General features: G+C 45.3%; 1 protein-coding gene across 3 annotated transcripts in view; it reads left to right on the top strand.

Moving 5' to 3' along the window:
• The window catches only part of WIPF2 (WAS/WASL interacting protein family member 2), a 49,815-nt gene extending 31,602 nt beyond the window's left edge, over positions 1–18,213 (top strand). For all 3 annotated transcript variants that reach the window (XM_059378477.1, XM_059378478.1, XM_059378479.1), the window contains 6 exons: positions 1,108–1,240; positions 1,921–2,037; positions 2,387–3,043; positions 11,411–11,620; positions 12,983–13,084; positions 13,331–18,213. In XM_059378477.1, the coding sequence (XP_059234460.1) occupies positions 1,108–1,240; positions 1,921–2,037; positions 2,387–3,043; positions 11,411–11,620; positions 12,983–13,084; positions 13,331–13,371 (1,260 nt within the window). In that variant the 3' untranslated portion in view covers positions 13,372–18,213. The remainder of the gene's footprint in view (positions 1–1,107; positions 1,241–1,920; positions 2,038–2,386; positions 3,044–11,410; positions 11,621–12,982; positions 13,085–13,330) is intronic.
• The last annotated feature ends 2,807 nt before the right edge of the window (positions 18,214–21,020 follow it).

Raw genomic sequence — 21,020 nt, 5'->3', positions numbered from 1 at the left:
GGGCTTTGACACAATCAGAACAACTCTGCATTTACTAATCATGTGACATTAAGTTTTTGAAACCTTCATTTCCTCATCTTTGGAATGAGGATAATATGGGTTATTTTCTTTTATTTTACTTTATTTTTAAAATATTTTTATTTACTTATTTATTTGAGTAAGAGTTTGTGCATGCAAGCAGGAGGAGGCGCAGAGGAAGAGGGACAAGCAGACTCTACACTGAGTGTGGAGCATGCCATGGGGCTTGATCTCACAACCTCGAGATCATGACCTGAGCTGAAACCAGGACTTGGACATCTAAGCCACTGAGCCACTCATGTGCCCCAATATGGTCTACTTTGTAACATTGTTTGGGAGATAAAGTAATAGGGAAGCAATGAGGTCTGTTAGTTGAGATAAGGTAGCCATTTTAGAGTCAACTGTCTGGGTTGGGTCCTTGCTTTACTGTTTACTGGGTGCATGGCCTCAGGACACTGTTCAACTATTTGCACTTTCCAAATGGGTAATGATAATAATACCTCTTTGATAAAAATATTTCAAGATTTAAATGAGATAATGGAAGTAATATGCTTAGCCTGCGGCCTAGCAGGGACTCAGTCAGTGTTTGCCTTCACACATGTAAAGCTTCTAACACAGAAGCCCAGCACACAGGTACTCAGTAACTATTAGTTAAGGCCCCCCCCACCTTTTTTTTTTTTTTAAAGAGGGGGGGGGGGGGGGGGGGGGGGAGTGTGGGGAGGGAGAGAGAAAATCCCAAGCAGGCTCCACACCCAGGGCCTGATGTAGGGCTTGAGCTCGTGATCCCAAGATCATGATCTTAATTGAAATCAAGAGTTAGACCTTTAACTGACTGAGCCACCCAGGTGCTCCAGGTAAGGCCTTTCAGAAGCTGTGGACTAGGAGAGGGACCTGAACCCTTCACAAAAGGCACAACAAAAAAAGGACGAAGAAGAATGAGAGCACACATTGGTACTGATACTTGGTGCAGGATCTGATTAGGTTAGAGGGGCATTAATGAAATCCAGCTTGGTTTAAGGTATTAATCCCAAGCTCCTGGTAAAGGGAACTATTTAGGATGAATAGTTACCTTCTCCCCTCTTCCTCTAGGCAAACACAGAGCAGCCCAAGCTGAGTAGAGATGAACAGCGGAATCGAGGTGCCCTTTTACAGGACATCTGCAAAGGGACCAAGCTGAAGAAAGTGACCAACATTAATGATCGGAGTGCTCCCATCCTTGAGAGTGAGTCTGACCTTCATTTCCTAGTGGGCCACCAGGGACTGACTTGGAGACTTGGCTGGCCTGTCATTTTTATTGTTGGGCCTTGAGTGGGAAAATTTTTGTCCTTTAAGAAAGTTTTCTTTGAATACCTTAGAGGTTTCTTTTTGACCTTTGGGATGTGTTCTCTGGGGGAAGATTCCCAACTCCTGCTGTAACTAGTGCTCTCATTAGAGCACATCCTTGGCTGTTCTCTGAGGAGACCATCATGTTACTAAACCTCTAAGCTGAAGCTAGTGAAGATTTTATAATTGCCACAAGTGTCCATTCTGTTAGGCCTCTGGAGAGTTTGCTCATACCTGGATCCCTAAGTCCCTGGCCCCCTTACCGTCTGGGTTTTGGAGAGGAGAGCCCAGAGAACGCTGATGAAGGTGTCTTGATCCTGGTTTTCTCTTTGCATTTTCTTAATAAGGGAAGTGTGGCTCCTTGTTGCTTTTGTTTTTTTCTGTTTCATCACAGTGAAGATGTGGAGCTGAGAGGCCTAGCCTTTTCTTGCTTTCTTTTTTTTTTTTTTTTTAAATGCAAAAGCAAGATTGGTATGTTTAGAAATTAAAGCCCAAGTAGAGGAAGGGTTTCTCCTCAGGATTGACTTGGTCACCAGTTCCCAGCATGTGAAGTGAAAACCCTAATGGTATGCTTTCCAGAACCAAAAGGAAACAGTGGTGGTTATGGCTCTGGAGCAGCTGCCCTGCAGCCCAAGGGAGGTCTCTTCCAAGGGGGAGTGCCGAAGCTCCGACCTGTGGGAGCCAAGGATGTTTCAGGTATCTGATCAGTACTTTCTTAGGCTATTTTCCAAGTGTGTTAATTTCTGATTAGTCCCAAGTGAGTCATCTAGGGTTAAGGTATCTGGTAGAGGTGGGAGGAGGAGTGGAAGCAGGGGAGGAGTTACAGAGCAGAATAAAGCCAAAGCTGAGGGATTAAGTAAAAATGTGTTCAACTTGTATTGGCAGTATTTGTCAGTGGGCCCTGAGCCTAAAACCAGAGTAAAATCCAGAACTCTACAGGCATTTAACCTGCTACCATGCAGGTTACACTAAAGAGGCTGGGTGAAGCAGAGGTACTAACATGTATCTAGCTCTGTTGATTGAGTGCTGTCTGGTGTATTTGTAGAGAACCTAGCTGGTAAGCCAGCCCTACAAATCCCCAGTTCTCGAGCTGCTGCCCCAAGGCCACCAGTGTCTACAGCCAGCGGGCGCCCCCAAGATGATACAGACAGCAGCCGAGCCTCACTCCCGGAACTGCCCCGGATGCAGAGACCCTCGTTACCGGACCTCTCTCGGCCTAATACCACCAGCAGTACAGGCATGAAGCACAGCTCCTCTGCCCCTCCTCCACCACCCCCGGGGCGGCGTGCCAATGCACCCCCAACACCTCTGCCTGTGCACAGCAGCAAAGCCCCAGCCTACAACAGAGAGAAACCCTTGCCGCCCACACCTGGACAAAGGCTGCACCCTGGTCGCGAGGGACCTCCTGCTCCACCCCCAGTCAAACCACCTCCTTCCCCTGTGAATATCAGGACGGGACCAAGTGGCCAGTCTCTGGCTCCTCCTCCTCCTCCTTACCGCCAGCCTCCCGGGGTCCCCAATGGACCCTCCAGTCCCACTAATGAGTCAGCCCCTGAGCTGCCACAGAGACACAATTCTTTGCATAGGAAGACACCAGGGCCTGTCAGAGGCCTAGCGCCTCCTCCACCCTCCTCAGCCTCTCCATCACTACAGAGTAATAGACCACCTCCGCCAGCCCGGGACCCTCCCAGTCGGGGAGCAGGTAAGTGCCTGGAAGCACCTTTTTTCCCTCTTAGAGAATTGAGTTTATCTTCTCAGCCTTTTCTCCAAAGCCTGCCTTCAGCAATTGAAGGGAAGAATTCACTTATTCATTCAGCAGGTTTACTGATTGCCTTTTTGTGTGTCACACTCTGTTTTTAAGGAAACAGCAATCAATAGAAAAGACAGAAGAGTCCTGTTCTTTGGACAGTCAAGCAAATAATGCAGATGGAGGTATAGATATATAGATAAAGACATAGTATGTAGATGCTTTAGAGAAATCCAGAGCAGAGGAGACGAACAGGATATCCAGGGGTGTGGAGGGTAGTGGTGGTGTTTTCTGTTGCAGGGGTGGGGTGAGAGGAGGGTTAGGGAAGGCCTGACTGACTGATAAGGTAACAATCAGGGAAGACTTGAAGAGAGTGTCGAGTGGGCTAAGCAGTTATCTCGGAGAATAGCTATTGTAGACATTCAGACCAGCAAATACAAAAGCCCTGAGACTGGGGACAGCAGGACTGGAATGAGTGAGGGGGGAAGAGTGGCAGGAAATGGAAGTCAGGAAGCTAGATTTCCAGAGGAGAACACTGTAGGACTTTGTCAAGATTGGCATTTACTTAGATGCTGAGCCATTGGAGGCGTTGAAAGAAGCTTTGCGTAGCTCTTAAAAGGATGACAAACTTGTGCCTAGGTGGCTCAGTTAAGCGTCTGCGTTTGGCTCAGGTCATGATCCCAGAGTCCTGGGATTGAGCCCCACTGGACTCTATCTCCCTCTGCTGCCCCCCCCTGCTTGTACTCTCTCTCTGTCAAATAAATAAATAAGATCTTTTAAAAAAAAATCAAAGGATGACAAACTCCTATGTTGAAAACAGACTGCACAGGGACAGAGGTGGCAAGGGAGACCACGTAGGAGGCTGTTGCAGTCAACCAGGCAAATAGGTAGGACCGCAGCAGGTTTGGGAGAAGAAGACAGGTGTTTGCTTTGAAACAAGTCAAGTTTGACATACCTGTTAGCCAGACACCAATTCATTATTTTCTTTTGGATGTCTGTCAGACCCTGAAGTTGAGGAGAAAAGTCTGGGCTAGAGAAATTTGATACTAAAGACTGTATGCTGGATGAGCTCACCTAGGGAGTCAGTCTAGGTAGAGAAGAGGTTGAGGCCTTTATATTAGAGCTCAGAGAAATGGAGTAGCAAGCAGGGGAAGCCAAGAGCCCCTAGTGAGGAAGAAAGAAAATAAGGATGCTGGAAGGATGCCAAGATCAAGTGATCGGCTCTCTCCAGGACTGAAAACTGAGAATGACAGTGATCTTAGCAACATGGAGTCCTTTAGGGGAACCCCCAAACAACATGATATCCTTTTGGTAGTTTCAGTGGAGTGCTGGAGGATGAGGGTGAAAGTCTAATTGACATGTGTTTGGGAACTTGGGGATAGGAGGAGAGGAATTGGGATAGCAACGTAGAAGTCTCTGAGTTTACTTAAAGGGGAGTAGGGATGGGGGTGCAGATGAATGGGTGCTGCAGGAGAATGTGGGATTGAGGGTTGGGATCCCTCCTCTCCAAGATGGGAGATATTTCAGCATCTCTTTGTACACTGAGGAAATGATACAATATAAAGGGGGGAAATTTCCTGAGTTATAGTCCCTAGAAGGCTAAAAGGAATGGAATATTATTCCTAGGTAAGGGGTTGACCTTAGATAAGAAGAGAGGTAGTTCTTCCATGGTAACAGGAGGGAAGGCAGAGTGCCTAGGCATAGGTGCATGTGGGTAGGTGCATGTGGGCATAGTGGTAGGAGCATGTGCAAAGTTTCTTCGTTTTTTTCTTTTTCTTTTCTTTCCCTCCCTCCCTTCTTTCCTTCCAGCCTTCTTCCTTCCTATATTTATTCATTTGAGACAGAGAGAGAGAGAGAACAAGCAGGGGGGGAAGGGCAGAGGGAGAAGCAGGGTCCCTGCTGAACAGGGAGCTTGGACATGGGGCTCTATCCTAGGACCCTGGGATTATGACCTGAGCCAAAGGCAGGTGCTTAACCAACTGAGCCACCCAGGCACCTCTGCTGGTTTGTTTCTTATTGGTGAAATAGAAAGCAAGGACATCTATTAATGAGGGGAGGAAAGGAGAGGGGCAAGAAGTGGTCCTTGGGGAGTGTGGGAGAGTGAAGAGGGTGGGGAGGTGTGCTGGGCTAACCAACAGCACGAAAGGTCCTCTCAGGATTAGGAGCCGTATGCTCAAAGTGAGATTTGCACACTGTCTGTTCTGTATGTGTCTGTTTGCAGGTACTGCAATTTATGTCTATATGTTTGCAGGGTGCTGAGTAGGGACAGCATGGTATTTAACCAGGGTTACCTTTTTTAGACAAATGGGTCACTAAGGGAGAGTGGGGCAGGGGAGCTAAGGGTGTAGGTCAGGGAGTGATTGTAACAGTGGACCATGAGCCTAAACTGGGTGAAGAGGGGAATAAGGAGCTCTAAAAAAGTAGAAGAGGTTGTGTAGTCTTTACAAAATAGCATGACTGAAGGTAGAGAGTTAGAGAGACCTGAAGCTCTCTGGAACCTTCTTAGACCGAGGAATTTTGACTCCCATGGCCTCTTGTATTATTGAACTTTGAGCCACATCCTCTACAAATGGCTTTTGAGCTTTTAAATAGTTCTTGCAGGCTTGAATCATTAAGAAATTAAGTCAGTAGGAAACACATATTGAAAGCCCATTAACCTGCGCTGCTACTTGGTGAAGTACATGGGGATTCGTATTCTAGGAGCTGGCAGTTCAGCATACAGCAGTCGTCAGGTAACCTGGTACTTTCCTGAGCCCTTGTCTCCCTGGCTTTAGCCGTAAGAACCCTAGCCCTAAGGTGGCCTTTGCTTTTATAAAGTTTAGGTTAAAAATTATTTAACTTAGGGATTTTTTTTTTAAGATTTTATTTATTTATTTGACAGAGATCACAAGTAGGCAAAGAGGCAGGCAGAGAGAGAGGGGGAAGGCAGGCTCCCTGCTGAGCAGAGAGCCCGATGCGGGGCTCAATCCTAGGACCCTGAGATCATGACCTGAGCTGAAGGCAGAGGCTTTAACCCACTGAGCCACCCAGGACCCCCCCCCCCTTTTTTTTTAAGATTTTATTTATTCATTTGTCAGAGCAAAAGCACAAGCAGGGTGGAGTGGCCGGCAGAGGGAGAAGCAGACTCCCTGCTAAGGAAAGAGACCAGTGCTGGGCTTGATCCCAGGACTCCAGGATCATAACCTGAACCATAGGCAGACACTTAACCAAATGAGCCACCCAGGCATCCCAAGGATTTTTTTTTTTTTTTAAAGACTCTTTATCAAAGCAGAACCCATATCTTTCTAACCCTATCCAAGGAATAGAAGTGGGAGGAAAATGTAATTTCTGTGGGTTTAACTGAGTAGTTTATTTATTTATTTGACAGAGATCACAAGTAGGCAGGTAGAGAAGGGGAATCAGGCTCCCCGCCGAGCAGAGAGCCCAATGCAGGGCTCAATCCCAGCATCCTGGGATCATGACCTGAGCCAAAGGCAGAGGCTTAACCCACTGAGCCTTCCAGGCACCCCTATTTTTCTTTAACTAAATAATTTATTATTATTATTATTATTATTATTTTAAACTAAGCTGTAGGCCTTATATGGGGCTTGTAAGTAGCAGCAGTTCTTAGAGTGATAGCACTGAGAGAAAACAGATATTTTAATCAGAGATCTTGTCAGTATTAGCTCTCTGACTTTGGGCAGATAGCTCTGATTCTCTGAGTTTGTTTCCCTCATGTGTTCGTAGAATCTTCAGTTGTGGCTGTAAATAAAAGTATGTATGAAAGTGCTTTGTAAACTGTAGTATGCTGATAACTGTTAGTGGTTTTATGCAAGGGTTTCCATGTAGTTCATGGATTATCTCTTATTAAACCATATTATAACAATATTACATGATAATATACTTTTGTTTCTATATTAAGTATTTATATTTGAAAAAGTGTGGAGTCTTTTGTCTTCCCAAGGTGCTCAGGGACCAATTTTATTGATCCGTAGGTTTTCTGAATTTTTTCTTTGCAGAGCAAAAAACACTTTTTTTTTTTTTAAAGATTTTATTTATTTATTTGACAGAGATCACAAGTAGACAGAGAGGCAGGCAGAGAGAGAGAGAGGGAAGCAGGCTCCCTGCTGAGCAGAGAGCCCGATGCGGGCCCCTGAGATCATGACCTGAGCAGAAGGCAGCGGTTTAACCCACTGAGCCACCCAGGCACCCTAAAAAACACTATTTTTAAGGGATTTTATTTTATTTTATTATTATTATTTTTTAAGGAATCAATATTACATGCTCAAAATTGGGTTTACCTAGGTTTACAAAAGGTGATCTCCCACCCCAGGTTTCTTTTACAAACTGCTTCTTTCTTATGGTCCTTGGGTTCCAGCTCTGTCACCTGAAACGGTCTTAAAACTGTATGTGACAAAGAGCCCAGAAACTTACTGGAGATGGCAGAACCTTGGGACGAGCATCCCTGGGGGAGGGCCGCGAAGGAGCAAGCAGGTTGCTCTTGGTCCTGCTCTATTTGGCCAGTCTGGTTTGGCTCTAATCACTGCCACCTGTCCAGTGTCTAGCTGGTATCCCTTTTTTTTTTTTTAAAGATTTTATTTATTTATTTATTTATTTATTTGACAGAAATCACAAGTAGATGGAGAGGCAGGCAGAGAGAGAGGGAAGCAGGCTCTCCGCTGAGCAGAGAGCCCGATGTGGGACTCGATCCCAGGACCCTGGGATCATGACCTGAGCCGAAGGCAGTGGCCCAACCCACTGAGCCACCCAGGCGCCCCAAGCTGGTATCCTTTTGAGCCTAGCTAACCCTGGCTGTCTTATAATCCCTGGCCCTCCCCTAGAATAGATACAGACTCTCAGGGTCCTGAGAAATCGGGGTTTTAGGGAAATATTTTGAAGGTGACCTAAAAGAGCTTTGGTTTGGGAAGATTTGGGATGAAATCAAGGTTTGGAGATCTGTGAAGTTACTGCTTCCAATAATACCTGTTCATACTTAAACCTTGAAAAGAGTGAGGGAGACATTCAGAGTGCATCTTAGGGGAACTAAAAACTAACATTTACTGGGCCTACAGTGCTGATCCCCTTGTCTACATAAATCATCCCATTACTGTTTCATTCATAACTGTGGTCACTCTACAGAAGTTCCAGCAGTAATTTAGAAGGAATACGAAGATACACTCTTGGGGGCCTGGGTGGCTCAGTTGGTTAGGCAACTGCCTTTGGCTCAGGTCATGATCCCAGAGTCTTGGATCGAGTCCCTCATTGGACTTCCAGCTCCACCGTGAGTCTGCTTCTCCCTCTGACTTTCTCTCCTCTCATGTTCTCTTGCTCTGTCCTATAAGTGAATAAAAACCTTAAAAAAAAAAGAAAAAAAAGAAGATACACTCTTGGGTGCCTCGCTGGCTCAGTCAGTAGAGCATGTGACTCTTGATCTCAGGGTCATGGATTCAAGCCCCACGATGGGTGTAGAGTGTACTTACAAAAAGAAGAAGAAGGTGATAGATGATGCACTCTTTATCACTAAACCAGTGTTGTCTGTTAAGCCAAGTAGTCTCTCCTGTATTGTTTAGGAAATAGCTACTTATGGGACATGGCGTTGGTACCACAAACTTCCGTCTGTGGGTTATACATTTGGGGGGAAGTTAATATAGTACTTGGGATAGTTATGAAAAGCAGTGTGGGCATAGTGGAAAGAGCAGAAGTGTGCTGAGTCTGTTAGATCTGTGACCTCATATAAACAACCTGAGTCCCAGTTTCCTCATTTGTGAAATGGGGATAATACCACATACTTTGTGGGAGTGGCAGGAGAATTTTTAAAGTGTAATGCCTATAAAGTGCCTGGGACCAGGCCTGGAATATAACAGAAATCAAACAAATGGTGGCTGCTCTTTTTGTTAGTTAATGAAAAGAATAGAACATAATTACAAACATCTTACTTAGAACCTATTCCAGTGACGTTGCCATGTCTTCAGACACATTTTTGATGTTGCTTTCTACTTGGTGGTGCATTTTGTCTTTTTTTTAAAGATTTCATTGATTTATTTGAGAGAGAGAGTGCGTAAGCAGGGGCATAGGGAGAGGGAGCAGGGAGCCTGACTCAGGGCTTGGTCCCAGAACCCTGGGATTATTACCTGAGCTGAAGGCAGATGCTTAACCGACTGACCCACCCAGCACGCCACATTTTTAAATGGGCCTTTAGGTGTGAATTTTATTTTTGAAATATGGAGTCAGATGTAAGTATGAATATTTTTATTGATGGTTATGTGACCTCAGAAGTAAGATATGAAGGGCACCTGGGTGATTCGGTCAGTTGGCCATCTGATTCTTGGTTTCTGCTCAGGTCATGATCTTGGAGCGTGAATCAAGCCCCATGTTGGGCTCCATGCTCAGCACAGAGTCCGCTTGTCCCTCTCTCTCTGCTCCTCCCCCAAGCCAGCGCACATGTGTGCATGCACTCTTGTAAAACAGAGGGAAAATCTTTTTAAAAATCTTTAAATCTTTTAAATCTTTAAAAATCTTTAAAAAAAAATTAAAAAGAGGCACACCTGGGTGGTTCAGTTGTTAAGCGTCTGCCTCTGGCTCAGGTTATGATCCTGGGGTCCTGGGATTGAGCCCCATGTCAGACTTCCTGCTCAGCGGGAAGCCTGCTTCTCCCTCTCCCATTCCCTCTGCTGTGTTCCCTCTCTCGCTGTGTCTCTCTCTGTCAAATAAGTAAATAAAATCTTAGTAAATAAATAAATAATAAAAAAGAAAGATGTGAGGGAGAGAGGGAGAAAATCTTTTTTTTTTTAAGATTTTATTTATTTATTTGACAGAGATCACAAGTAGGCAGAGAGACAGGCAGAGAGAGGGGAAGCAGGCTCCCCGCTGAGCAGAGAGCCGGATGCGGGGCTCGATCCCAGGACCCTGGGATCATGACCTGAGCCGAAGGCAGAGGCTTTAACCCACTGAGCCACCCAGGCACCCCGGGAGAAAATCTTTTAAAAATTTTTTAAAAAGGGGCACCTGGGTGGCTCAGTGGGTTAAGCCTCTGCCTTGGGCTCAGGTCATGATCTCAGGGTCCTGGGATCAAGTCCTGGATTGGGTTCTCTGCTCAGCAGGAAGCCTTTTTTCCTCCCTCTCTCTCCCCCTGCTTACGATCTCTGTCAAATAAATAAATAAAATCTTTAAAATAATAATAATGAAATAAAAAAGAAATGAGATGTGAACATCATATAATATTTATGGGTCTGTCTGGTTAGAAATTGGGTTTGGAGGCAATTCCCGAAGAGGCATTCCCAGTTTTTTTTGAGCAATGAGCCTATCATTGGAGATACGCAACTTTTGCAGATGAACCTACTATACATATTTTGAGAATCACTCATTTTAGTCTGTACTACTACGTGCTAGAATAAGTGACACAGCCTCTAAATGCTGTTGGAGAATAAAAAAGGAGGGGATTAGAATAGAGTGCATTGCTTTAGGAAAGCCTGGAAAAGATGGGCTTGAGTCAAATCTTAAAGGAGAGGTAGGGCTTGGTAGTGAGGGAAGAGGGATGGCATTTCCGCGTCTTTTGGGGGAGTCACAAGAGCAAAGCATATATGGTTTAGTTTAGCCAGCACATGATTGTGTGCCTGCAGCATGCTGTACGTTTGGCTGAGCTTGGGATGTCGGATGACTGGACACTGCCCTGACTTAGTGTGCTGGGGGAAGAGACACATAACATGAAAAATTATGATACAGTATGATAGTGTAGTAGAGAGATACAGCGGCGACAGTGGGATTCTCAGCCTAGGGAATCAAGCAAGGAAGAGGAGAAGGTGAGATCAGACTGCCTGGCATGGTAAATTGCTGTGTAAGAAAGTAGGATGATGGGGTGTGGCACAGTTGGGGTAGAAGCCAAGGATTTGAAACTTCATGATAAAGGAAATGGAAAAGTTTGAGCAAGTATTTTGGAGGAGACTAGTGAGCTGGTATGCAGATGGATTGGAATGGCAAGAGATGAGAGAGAACATTTGGGAAGCTTTGTGCAGTGGAACAGGCTAAATATGAGAAAGCCTTGAACTAGGATTGTGGAGGAAGGCAGGGAAAAGATCAAGAGCAGGCAGAATTCTTGATTGACTTGTCACAGAAAATGAAAAGGGTCACACATTTATTCTGGACTTTGGGATCTGGAAGAATGTTCCCGCTGTTGAATAGGAGTGAGAGGAGGGTGAATTGGATACCTGACATGCTGCCTAGAGGCTCCCAGAGCCCGGCTCCATGGGAAGGCGCCAAGGCGCACTCCTAGCATACGTCTCTCAAATTCCCCCAGCCCTTACCATCTCTGTATCTCAGCCTAACTGCTTTGGATTTTCCTTGCAGCTCCTCCACCCCCGCCACCCATGATCCGAAATGGTGCCAGGGATGCTCCCCCCCCCCCCCCACCGTACCGAATGCATGGGTCAGAACCCTTGAGCCGAGGAAAGCCCCCACCTCCTCCCTCAAGGACACCAGCTGGGCCACCCCCTCCTCCTCCACCACCCCTGAGGAATGGCCACAGAGATTCTATTACCACTGTCCGATCTTTCTTGGGTGAGTAATAGCTGGGTAACAGTAATCGCTGTTTCAGTCTCATAGTTCTTGTGGTGACTTCACTAATTCCAGTGGCCACTCTAGAGCAGGAATGGTCACTAGGTATCCTTTGTTCACAACAGTTCCTCTCCTCACTGTCCCTCAGACTTCTGGGTCCCCTCCATTGACTTCCCTTGCCTTATATGAATTCTAGGTATGATTGCTTTAGACGAGTTGGAAGTAAAATCGGTAGGTGTTGTGCTAATAGCCCCAAAGCTACTCTCTTGCTCCCCAAGGGTCATTTGTGGTTAGCTTTTGGGTCAGAGACTATCCTTTTCAGGATAGTCTATCCTTTTCAGGAATGATGTATCTTCCTAGGAAGGAGAGGGCCTTTCTGGACCTTTAAAAAAACAACAACAAAAACCCGTGGTACGCAACATTAATAATACAGAGCCACGATCTAGTAGTGCTCCTTTGAGGAAGTTACTTCACTTCTCTGGGCCTCACTTCCCTCATCTGTGAAATGAGGAGGTTGGTGAGATCAGGAGTGTATCAGATTTAACTTTTCCAAGGTCATAAATGAGTCTCCAGCCTCACTTTAGAGATTCTGATTCATTGATCCTAAGATGGAGCCCCAAGCAAAGGTTGTCCATAGGGTTTCCTCAGATCCTCTGTTAAGGATTCCTAGAAAGATCTGTACAGTCTCCTTCAAACCTGACACTCTAGATTCTTGAATCATTGCCTCTTCTCCGCCCCCAGTCTCATTCTATTCCTAACTGGTGGACCAGGGTTTTTGGAATGTGTTTGAGCTACACCGTTTGAAAAATCTGAGCCGCCTTCTAGAGGGGCCATGGAAAGGGAGCGGAGGCCATGAGATGGCTGTCCCAGCTCTGTGGTAGTGCTAAATGAGGGTAACCTGGGCCCTAGGGGAATTATCTGGTCAGATCTCTCACTAAGCTGGTGACAGAAATTCCCATTTTAAGTTAATGTCTACCAATCTGTGGATTCAGTTCAGTTGGTTTCCCATGGTGACAGCCTCTAAGATGGCTTTTAACTGAAACAGAACTGTATTTCCTTCTCTTCCCGTGTAAACAGCTGGGCTCCGTTCCTGTTAAGTGCCTGATTTTTGGTGGAAAGATTTACAGAACTAATTCAAAGACTCATTCCTTAATGTAAAGAGCCTCTGAGCATATCCTCTGTGCATGCAAAGTGCATAGAAAGATGCTGTTGCTGGCCTCAGGAACCTCAGTTTATGGGCCAGGCAGGCCCTTGTGGCCCATCAGAATTCGGGGGAGATCAACAGGGGTGGAGGTCAGAAGTGGTACAAAATATGTGGGAGCACAAGAAAGGAGGATTTGACTTAATATTCTGTTCCTTTCCCAGATGATTTTGAGTCAAAGTATTCTTTCCATCCAGTAGAAGACTTTCCTGCTCCAGAAGAATATAAACACTTTCAGAGAATATATCCCAGCAAAACAAACCGAGGTGAGAAGAGTAGTCAATGAAAGTTTTTCCATAATTCTGTAGGAAGTAGAATTGGTCATTTCATCTTAGATTTAAATTTGTTTCTCCTCATCTGCATTTTCTTAAGAAAACAAGGGAACAACAGAACCGGTCCCTAAATTTTAAAGGTTAGCTTAAAGAACCTGTCTCTCATGTCAGGAATGTTCAGGTTGTTCAAGGTTTGATGGTTGACCTTATGAATGTGGTTTTTATTTTTATATTTTTCAGCTGCCCGTGGAGCCCCACCTCTGCCGCCCATTCTCAGGTGAAGCCTGGCTTGGTCCTGTTCCTCAGGAAAAGGATGGACCCTCTCCTCTGCTCAGATGGTCCCTTCCATTCCCCTGAAACCTGCATGAGAGCTCCTGAAGTGTTTCTCCAGTGCAACCCATCTCTAGACACCAAGCGTCCTCCCCACTCACCTCCATCTATGCATCTCGTCTCTAGACTTGGTGATTGGACTCTTTATATTGACAGTAGGGTCTCAAACCCTGCATCCATCCCTCCTCTTGCAAGCCCTGCTAGCCAGATGAGGAAAGCGCTTCCATGTCTCCTGCCTTCCTCTTGGGGAAAGGTGCCTTGTTATGATGAATGAACTCATTGTTGGGGCAGGGTGGAGAATTGTACTCCTACTTTCTCCTACCCACTGTGGGGGAAGCGTGGCATTTGTACTATATTTCCTCATTTAGGAGGCTGGCATGGCCAGGACTTCTGGGGGGGTGGGCATTTTTAGTGAAACAGGAAAGGAATTTGCAGAGAAGTGATCTGTTTTAAAGGTCAAGTTTGAAGAAAAGGCAAAGAAATGGGTCTGCTTTCTGTTTAGAGGTATTTTGGTTTTGCTCTCACCCCACCCCATGCCACCACCCCAGGGAGAAGTTGGATATTATAAACACTAAATACTAATCAGTTGAACTAAACATCTAATAAAAAGAGGGTGAAATAAACTGGGGATCCTTTTAGAGCTAGTCAGTTTCTCTGCAGCAAAGGGGCCAGGAGCCATTTGTGCCCTCTGGGACTCCCTGCCCATTTGCCTGTTTCCTCAGGGTGCTGAGGCTGAGGGCTGTTATTCCTCTCTGCACTGCCCATCCCCTCAAGAAACAAGTCACTTTGATTCATTACAGATTCACAAACTCCCAAAAACCTGCAGTGGGAGATGGAAAAATAGACTGTTGGCCTTGACACCAATTAAGTCTTTTCTGACTGGCCCTGGGGGCCTGCTCAGAGACCTTAGCCCCTGATGGGTGCCCCGGAATGACAAGGGAAGGTGAAGCACCTCGTGGAAGGGTCAACTCTGTGGGTTATGAAGGACTTTAAGGCCCATTTGTTCCAAAGTTCACAGCCCATCTGATTTAGCAGGTACTTCTGTTCCTTTCTCCACTACTCTTCCCTTTGCAAGACTGCAGGGGTTAATATAGCAGAATAGAGAAGGGTGAGGAAGGTTATGGGGACAGTCAGATTCCTCTGTGCCAGGAAGCACAAAGACTTTGGTGAAGTGTGCCTCAGTCCAGTTGATCTTCCTTGGCAGCCAGCAATATGTTTTTTCGTCTTCCAGGTCCTAGTTCAAGGACGCAGGGGAAATAGAGGGTCCCAGTCTAGGTAGAAACTGAGCTTGTATAATGGGATGGGACTTCACCATTCTCTCACAGCAGGATGGAGCTCCTGGGCTCTACATATGGATGGTTTGGTTTGCTACAACTCTTGCTGAGTGCAGAGATTGCTCAAAGCTTGGAGTGAGAGCAGGGGAGGAGCCAAGGCTATTCCTTGAAGTGGATGGGGAAAGCCAAATAAAAATTTTCACCAGGTACATCACAGGCTTAAATTGCCTTTGGGACCTCTCCAGTCTGTTGGATCACAGACTAAGGATCTGTGCATGGTGCCCAGAGAAACCCAAGTCTTCCCATGTAGGTGGGAGAGCTCTCAGCTTGGGTTCTTTATTCAGGGTCTGCTATCCTTTGCCGTTCCCTGGACTACATTGACTCTTGGGACAAACCATGATGAGGTCTGTCCCCAAACCTTTTCTAATCATTCTCTTTATCGTTTTTATTTTCAAATCTGTTAACAGTTGTCTCTCAGCAGTATCCCCAGCATTCTGAAGCCAGTAGTGCTGAGACAGGGCGTGAGTGGAGGGAAAAAGAATACAAGAGTTAACCCTGCAGCAGAGTTCCAGGGGAGATGCTGACCAGTTACTGAACTTGGACTGTGAAGTCCTCCCATTTGTTTTTGAAATGGGAGTTGATGCCTTTTGTATAATATTATCAAAGTATATCCTTTTTTCCCCCTTTATTCAGACATAGAGCTTCAAAATAAGTATCACAAGTAAAAGCCAAACCCCAGCTTTTCATTGGGGCTGATATGTTCCTCCTCTGTGACCTGCTGCCTCTCCTACTCCCCAGCATTTGGACTGTGTCACATAGGTATTGATAGTATTCTAATTTTCTTGGCCTCATGAAAAAAATGCCTGGGCCTAGATCTAATCAGAGGGATTTTCTTCTTGAGAGCATGTTGATGGCACAATACCTATTTAAATGTCTTTGCCTTATTGTCCCTCTGTTAATAACAGATTTATTATCATGTATATTTACTATTGAAGAATGGGAATGTGATCCTCATAGTTATTGATCTATTTTGTATGTTGTAAAAAGCTTGTACTATAGATTTAAGGTGGGCTGGCTGCAAGAGCACTAAAACTTCTCACCTTTTAGCCTGCTCTTCTTACCTGTTTGTGGGAGTGCTGTCTCTTCAGTGGGAGATGGGGTGGTCTCATGTTGAGACTCTTGCCCAGTCCCCTTAACCCCCTTAATTCCCTCCCAGAAGGAAGAGACATGCCCAACTAAGCATCAGGAAGCTGTGTTATAAGCCTCTGGGTGGGTTTGGTTTTATGTTTTTCTCTAGTGGGAAAAACTTAATTTCTTTCCACCCTTTCTGGGAAGCAGAGCAGTGGCTTCTGGGTTTTTAAATGAGCTATATGCCCCTCTTCCCCCCTCTTCTTTGGTCACCAAACTTGGATCAAATCATTTTGATATTCCAGGTGTGGTTTTTCTGGGTTCTTCTGGTTTGGGGGATTTCCTCCAGCTGCAGAGCCCCATCATCCTCACGGCCTGGGCTCCCAGAGTGAGGGTGCTTAGGGCTACCCCACCTGATGGATGTGAGACTACTTGTCTCCAGAAATGCATCCCAGCCCTCCCAACTGGCCAACACAAGGAGACTAGCCACTGGCCATTGCACTGGGGGCATCCCCTCACCCCACAGCTTCCCAACTTGAAATCCAGATTTACCTCCAGGGAGAGGTGAGAAAAATTGTAAATAGACTTGCTACAGAGCAACTCAGGGTTGGGGTGTGTTTTAATTCTCCTGATCACTTGAAATAATCTGTAGGCTGAGTGCTTATGGGAGTGGGGGAAAAATGTGACTCCAGGGTCCTGTCCTTCTGCAATGCTCTGGGGGTGGAGTATAGGGCATCTGAGGCCCTTTGATGGCACTACACTGAGCTGTCTGTCCTTCTGGAAACCCAATCTACAGTCAACTGCAAATCCAATTCTTCACATTCCAGTTGTAGCCTTTCTTTCCCTACTGAATCTCAGTCCCTGGCAATGTGGTCAAGGTGGCTTTCTGTAAGCCACCCTGATTTAGGGAATGGAAGGCATTACAACTCTGCCTTCAAGACTCCTCTCTTAAAAGCAAAATGAAACAAAACTACAGCCACCTTCCAAACACATAAAAAAATTTGAAAGATAATTGTTAAGCTGAAGGAAGGATTTGGTTCCATTCAACTCCACGGTCATTGTGCCTTTACTTGTGTTAGATTTCTGTGCTTTCTTCCTCTCTCTCTTTGAAGCAATTAAAATCCTCCTTGATAACTATTTCCTTCTACTCTTGTTTCTAACACCTTAGTGGGTTTCCTCTCGAATGGTCTTAAATCTCATTCCACTGGTGGCAGAGGGGCCAAGCCTTCTTTTCTCATGTCTAACCTTTGTCCTTTCCCACGGGACCAGCATGGAAGTCCTAGTCAACACTGAATAAAAGACTAGAGTGATGTGTGCAGTGTGTGTGTGTGTGTATGTGTGTGTGTCCATCTTTGCATGTGGATCAGTTTATTTTCTTTAAAAAAAATAATTTATTGTATGATTTATTTTGGAGATATATTCCAATTGCAGGGCTCCCTCCTAATAAGCAGTGATTCCTACCCCCCCACCCCTCTACAATGTATAATCTGGTCTCAGGTTGGATTCTTTGGTACACTTCTTTCTTCTGGAAGCCGTGCAGTTTAATTAAACCTTGCTTAAAAACAAAAACAAACACCTGAAAACTGTGTACTCTTGTCTGGAACACTGCCTCCAGTGGTGGCATAGGGAGCGGAGAACATCTGTTGCTTCTGTTGAGTGTGGTGGTTTGACTCTAGAACCTCTAAGAAGGTAGCTACACTGACTTGGGCAGAAGTATCTGCAGCTTCCCAGGGATCTTCCCTCCTCCGTTCCTGCTATATTTTGAATATCACAGTTCTCGTTACCCATGCTCACCTGGGTGACTCTGGTAGTTCTGGTCATCATTTACGTTTGCCATCTTACCTTCCCGATGCCCATGATTTCAGGGGACCCAGGAGGCGCTCTGGCCTTGTGTCCTCTCCTCACATCTCTTAGGATTCTTTCTACCTGTGTTGCATGGCAGGTTGTCCCACTGAGGTATGGAAGAAAAGGGTGGGGACAGCAGATGGACTGTATGTGTCTATTGTTATTGTGGGTGTTGGCTTTTTTTCTTCCCTGCTTTTTACGTTGCAATCTTGGCTGGCTTTCTTGAACTTCGACTTGGGGTGTGAAAAATGAACCAGACATTCTCTGCTTACTGTGGTCAGCTGACATAATCACCACTAAGACTTAATGAGCTCACCTTGCGCTTTCATCGCTAGGAAAGATTTTGAAATTATTTCCCATACTGATTCATAATGAGTGTGTGTATGAATCACTTTCACGTAATTTAGATATAAAAACTTATGAGAGGGAGGGGGGAAAAGGCCTCCTTTCATTTTCATCCATACTTCCCAGATTGGCTGAATCCCTGATTATTTGACCCATCATTGTTATTAATATGATTAATAAACTACCTATTTATTGATTTAATTGTTCCTCCTGTGACTTTAGCCCTCAAAAGGAGCTTGCCTGAATGACCCTCAATTTCCTAAACCTGTAAGGTTTCTCTGTCCTGTTGGGGTGATACTGCTATTCATGTGTGTGTGTGTGTGCATGCATGTGTGCACACATACACAAAAGTATATTGGACAGGCCCTTCCATTGTGATTTGATTCCTTCCCTCATGATACTATGTATCAGCAGGTGATAAGGACACTAGTCTCAATATTACTGAGACACAGCTGCTTACTGTGAATGTTCCTGTTTTAAGTATTTCCTGGCCCAGCACAGCCACAAACTGTGACTCGCTACAAGGATGGGGCCTGTCTCTGACTTCCTGTTACTCTGCAGACAGAGGTAAGAGAACTAAAATGTCAACCTCAGAATCCTAACCACCCCAGAGGATAACTACAGAGAAACGCTTCACAACTGACATCATTGGAGCCCAGTCTGGATCGCTTTTACACGTCATCAAATTCATTTTCCACTCCTAGGTTTAGGGGTGTGAGATTTAAAAGACTATATGCTATCCAACCACAAAGTGTTCATGGGAAAGGTGGAAATTCATTTGGCAGGGATGTCCTCTCCATTCCTGCAGCAATTATTTATTGCCCAATTCACTCTGTACCCCAAGCATCTGTTATTTGAAGATGAATAGGACTGGTCTTTGCCTCCAAGGAGCTGAGTCTAGTAGAACACTTTAGGACAGCCACCAAGAGAAACCTATGTAGGTTATTAAAAGGCTTAATGGCAGTGAGCCAGGGAAGGTGGATGGAGTGTGGCATTCCAGACAGAGGGAACAGCAAGGACAGAGGCCAAGAAGCAAGACAGTCCGGTGGCATGTGCAGCGTGTTCCTGTAGTATCAGAAAGGGAGAGCATTGTGTAGGTAACCTGGTAGAGACCCTTCAATCCAGACCTCCTGTGATTCTCTGCCTGCTTCCACAGTGGTCATCTAATCCTGTAGGCTTACCTTGGACTGGTCCTTTTCTTCTGGTGAGTGTTTTCTTTCATAGGCTCCAGGATGAATACTAAGTACTCATTGCTTCCTGGGCTTCCTCTAGCCCACTGTAACCAAGGGAGGTTTTCACCACTATCCCTTAAAGCTGGCTGGACACATGTTACCACTTCAAGTTATTAAGGATGGTTTTTAGGTGCCCAGATTATCAAAATACATGAACAGTAAAGATTGCTTCCTGGGTTCTGTTGCTCTATTAAGAGCTCAGAAATACCATCTGGTCTAAAAACCTCCATTCTCCGGGAACATTCTTCCCATTCACGACTGTGAATGCTGATCTCTACTGCAGATTTCAGCTCCTAGAGAACCTTCCCAAAATGTGCTCCCTTAATGTCTCTTCCTATTTATTTATTTTTAAAGCTTTACTTATTTAAGTGATCTCTATACTCCATATGATGCTCAAACACACAACCCCAAGATCAAGAGTCGGATGCTCTTCTGACTGAGCCAGCCAGGAGCCCCTATCTCTTCCTATTTAGAAGTGTACAGAAGGCTTCCTATTTAGGACCTGTGTCTTTCTAATACTTCCACCTATGTTTAAAGTGGTCAAGTGTTTGAGCTGCTGTCAGACTTCCCAAGTTCAAATGCCAGCTCTTCCACTTGCTGGTTGTGTGACCTTGGGCAAATTTAGTCAACCCCTCTATTTCAGTTTCCTCATTTGCAAAATGATAATACCAACTTAATTCAGTGCTTGTGAGAATGAGGTGGAATAAGTAGAATACTTGAGCTCTGTGCCTGGCATACACTTGAACACTCAGTATTTGCTCCTGTATGAACTAGCTACAATTAACTGGTGATTGTAATAGCATTGTTTTCCTGTTTCTCAGCTTCATTGTTCTATTTCATTTGAAACTGAAGGATGAAAGATAAATACTTGCCATCCCCTAGAATTGGATTTTGGCCTTCGAGGGAACCTGAGGCTTAGCTAGGTTATTAGCTTTGGAGGCTGACCTGTAAATTACCGTTCTAATTTATATTTTTCATTAAAAGCTCAGCTTGCCTCTTCTTCTATAGCAGTATTCCCTGGCCCTGAAACCCTAGTGTTTAGCCATAAAACAAGGTTTTAAAATTAAGAGGCCATAATTCTCTCACTCCCCACAATGTGTGGATTAATGGAATTAATGATAAGGTGCACAGAATATTTTTATTTTTAACAAAAGCAAAGACCTGCCCCTATTTCTTACGTTTGAAACACAAATCAGGGAGCTACTGTGATCAAGGGTAGTGTATTTATGTGTAGAACTTGACAAAAAAAAATTGGGTATTAGGAAATCTGGGTCCTAGGCTCCCCACCGCCAGGAAGTTGCTGAGACCTCTAACCCTCTTCACGCTGGCTTTGTGTTTTGCAGGCTTGAACATTAGGTAAATAATGCCTAATATTCTGCCTGGCACCCAGAACCGCCTCCCAAATGATAGGTGTTATATGGTAGCTCACTTAATATGTATCCCATTAGGGTAATACAAATGGATACGTTCGGCCAGAAAAGGCAACCACACTTCCGCCCCCTCAATGGAAAGAAGGGCGTGGAAACAGAGTTGCGTGCAGCTGAGACTACATCTCCCGCTGCCCTTTGCGGTGATCCTCGTTCGCTTTACCCAGAATCGCTCCCACTGCAACCTTGCGTCTTTCCGTGGGGCCCCGGATGTAGACTCCCTCTTACTCGGTAGGCGTGGTTTCACAGGGCTCGGAGACCTGGGGCTCTCTTATTGGTTGTGGTCCTTCCGACTGGATTGGACGCGAAGGAGGGGGCGGTGGCCAAGGCGCGCAGTGCTGTAGCGACA

Source organism: Mustela nigripes, chromosome 16 (genome assembly GCF_022355385.1).
Source record: "Mustela nigripes isolate SB6536 chromosome 16, MUSNIG.SB6536, whole genome shotgun sequence".
NCBI lineage: Eukaryota > Metazoa > Chordata > Mammalia > Carnivora > Mustelidae > Mustela > Mustela nigripes.
Note: the sequence above shows the minus strand (reverse complement) of the source record. Positions and strands in the feature narration are given on the sequence as shown.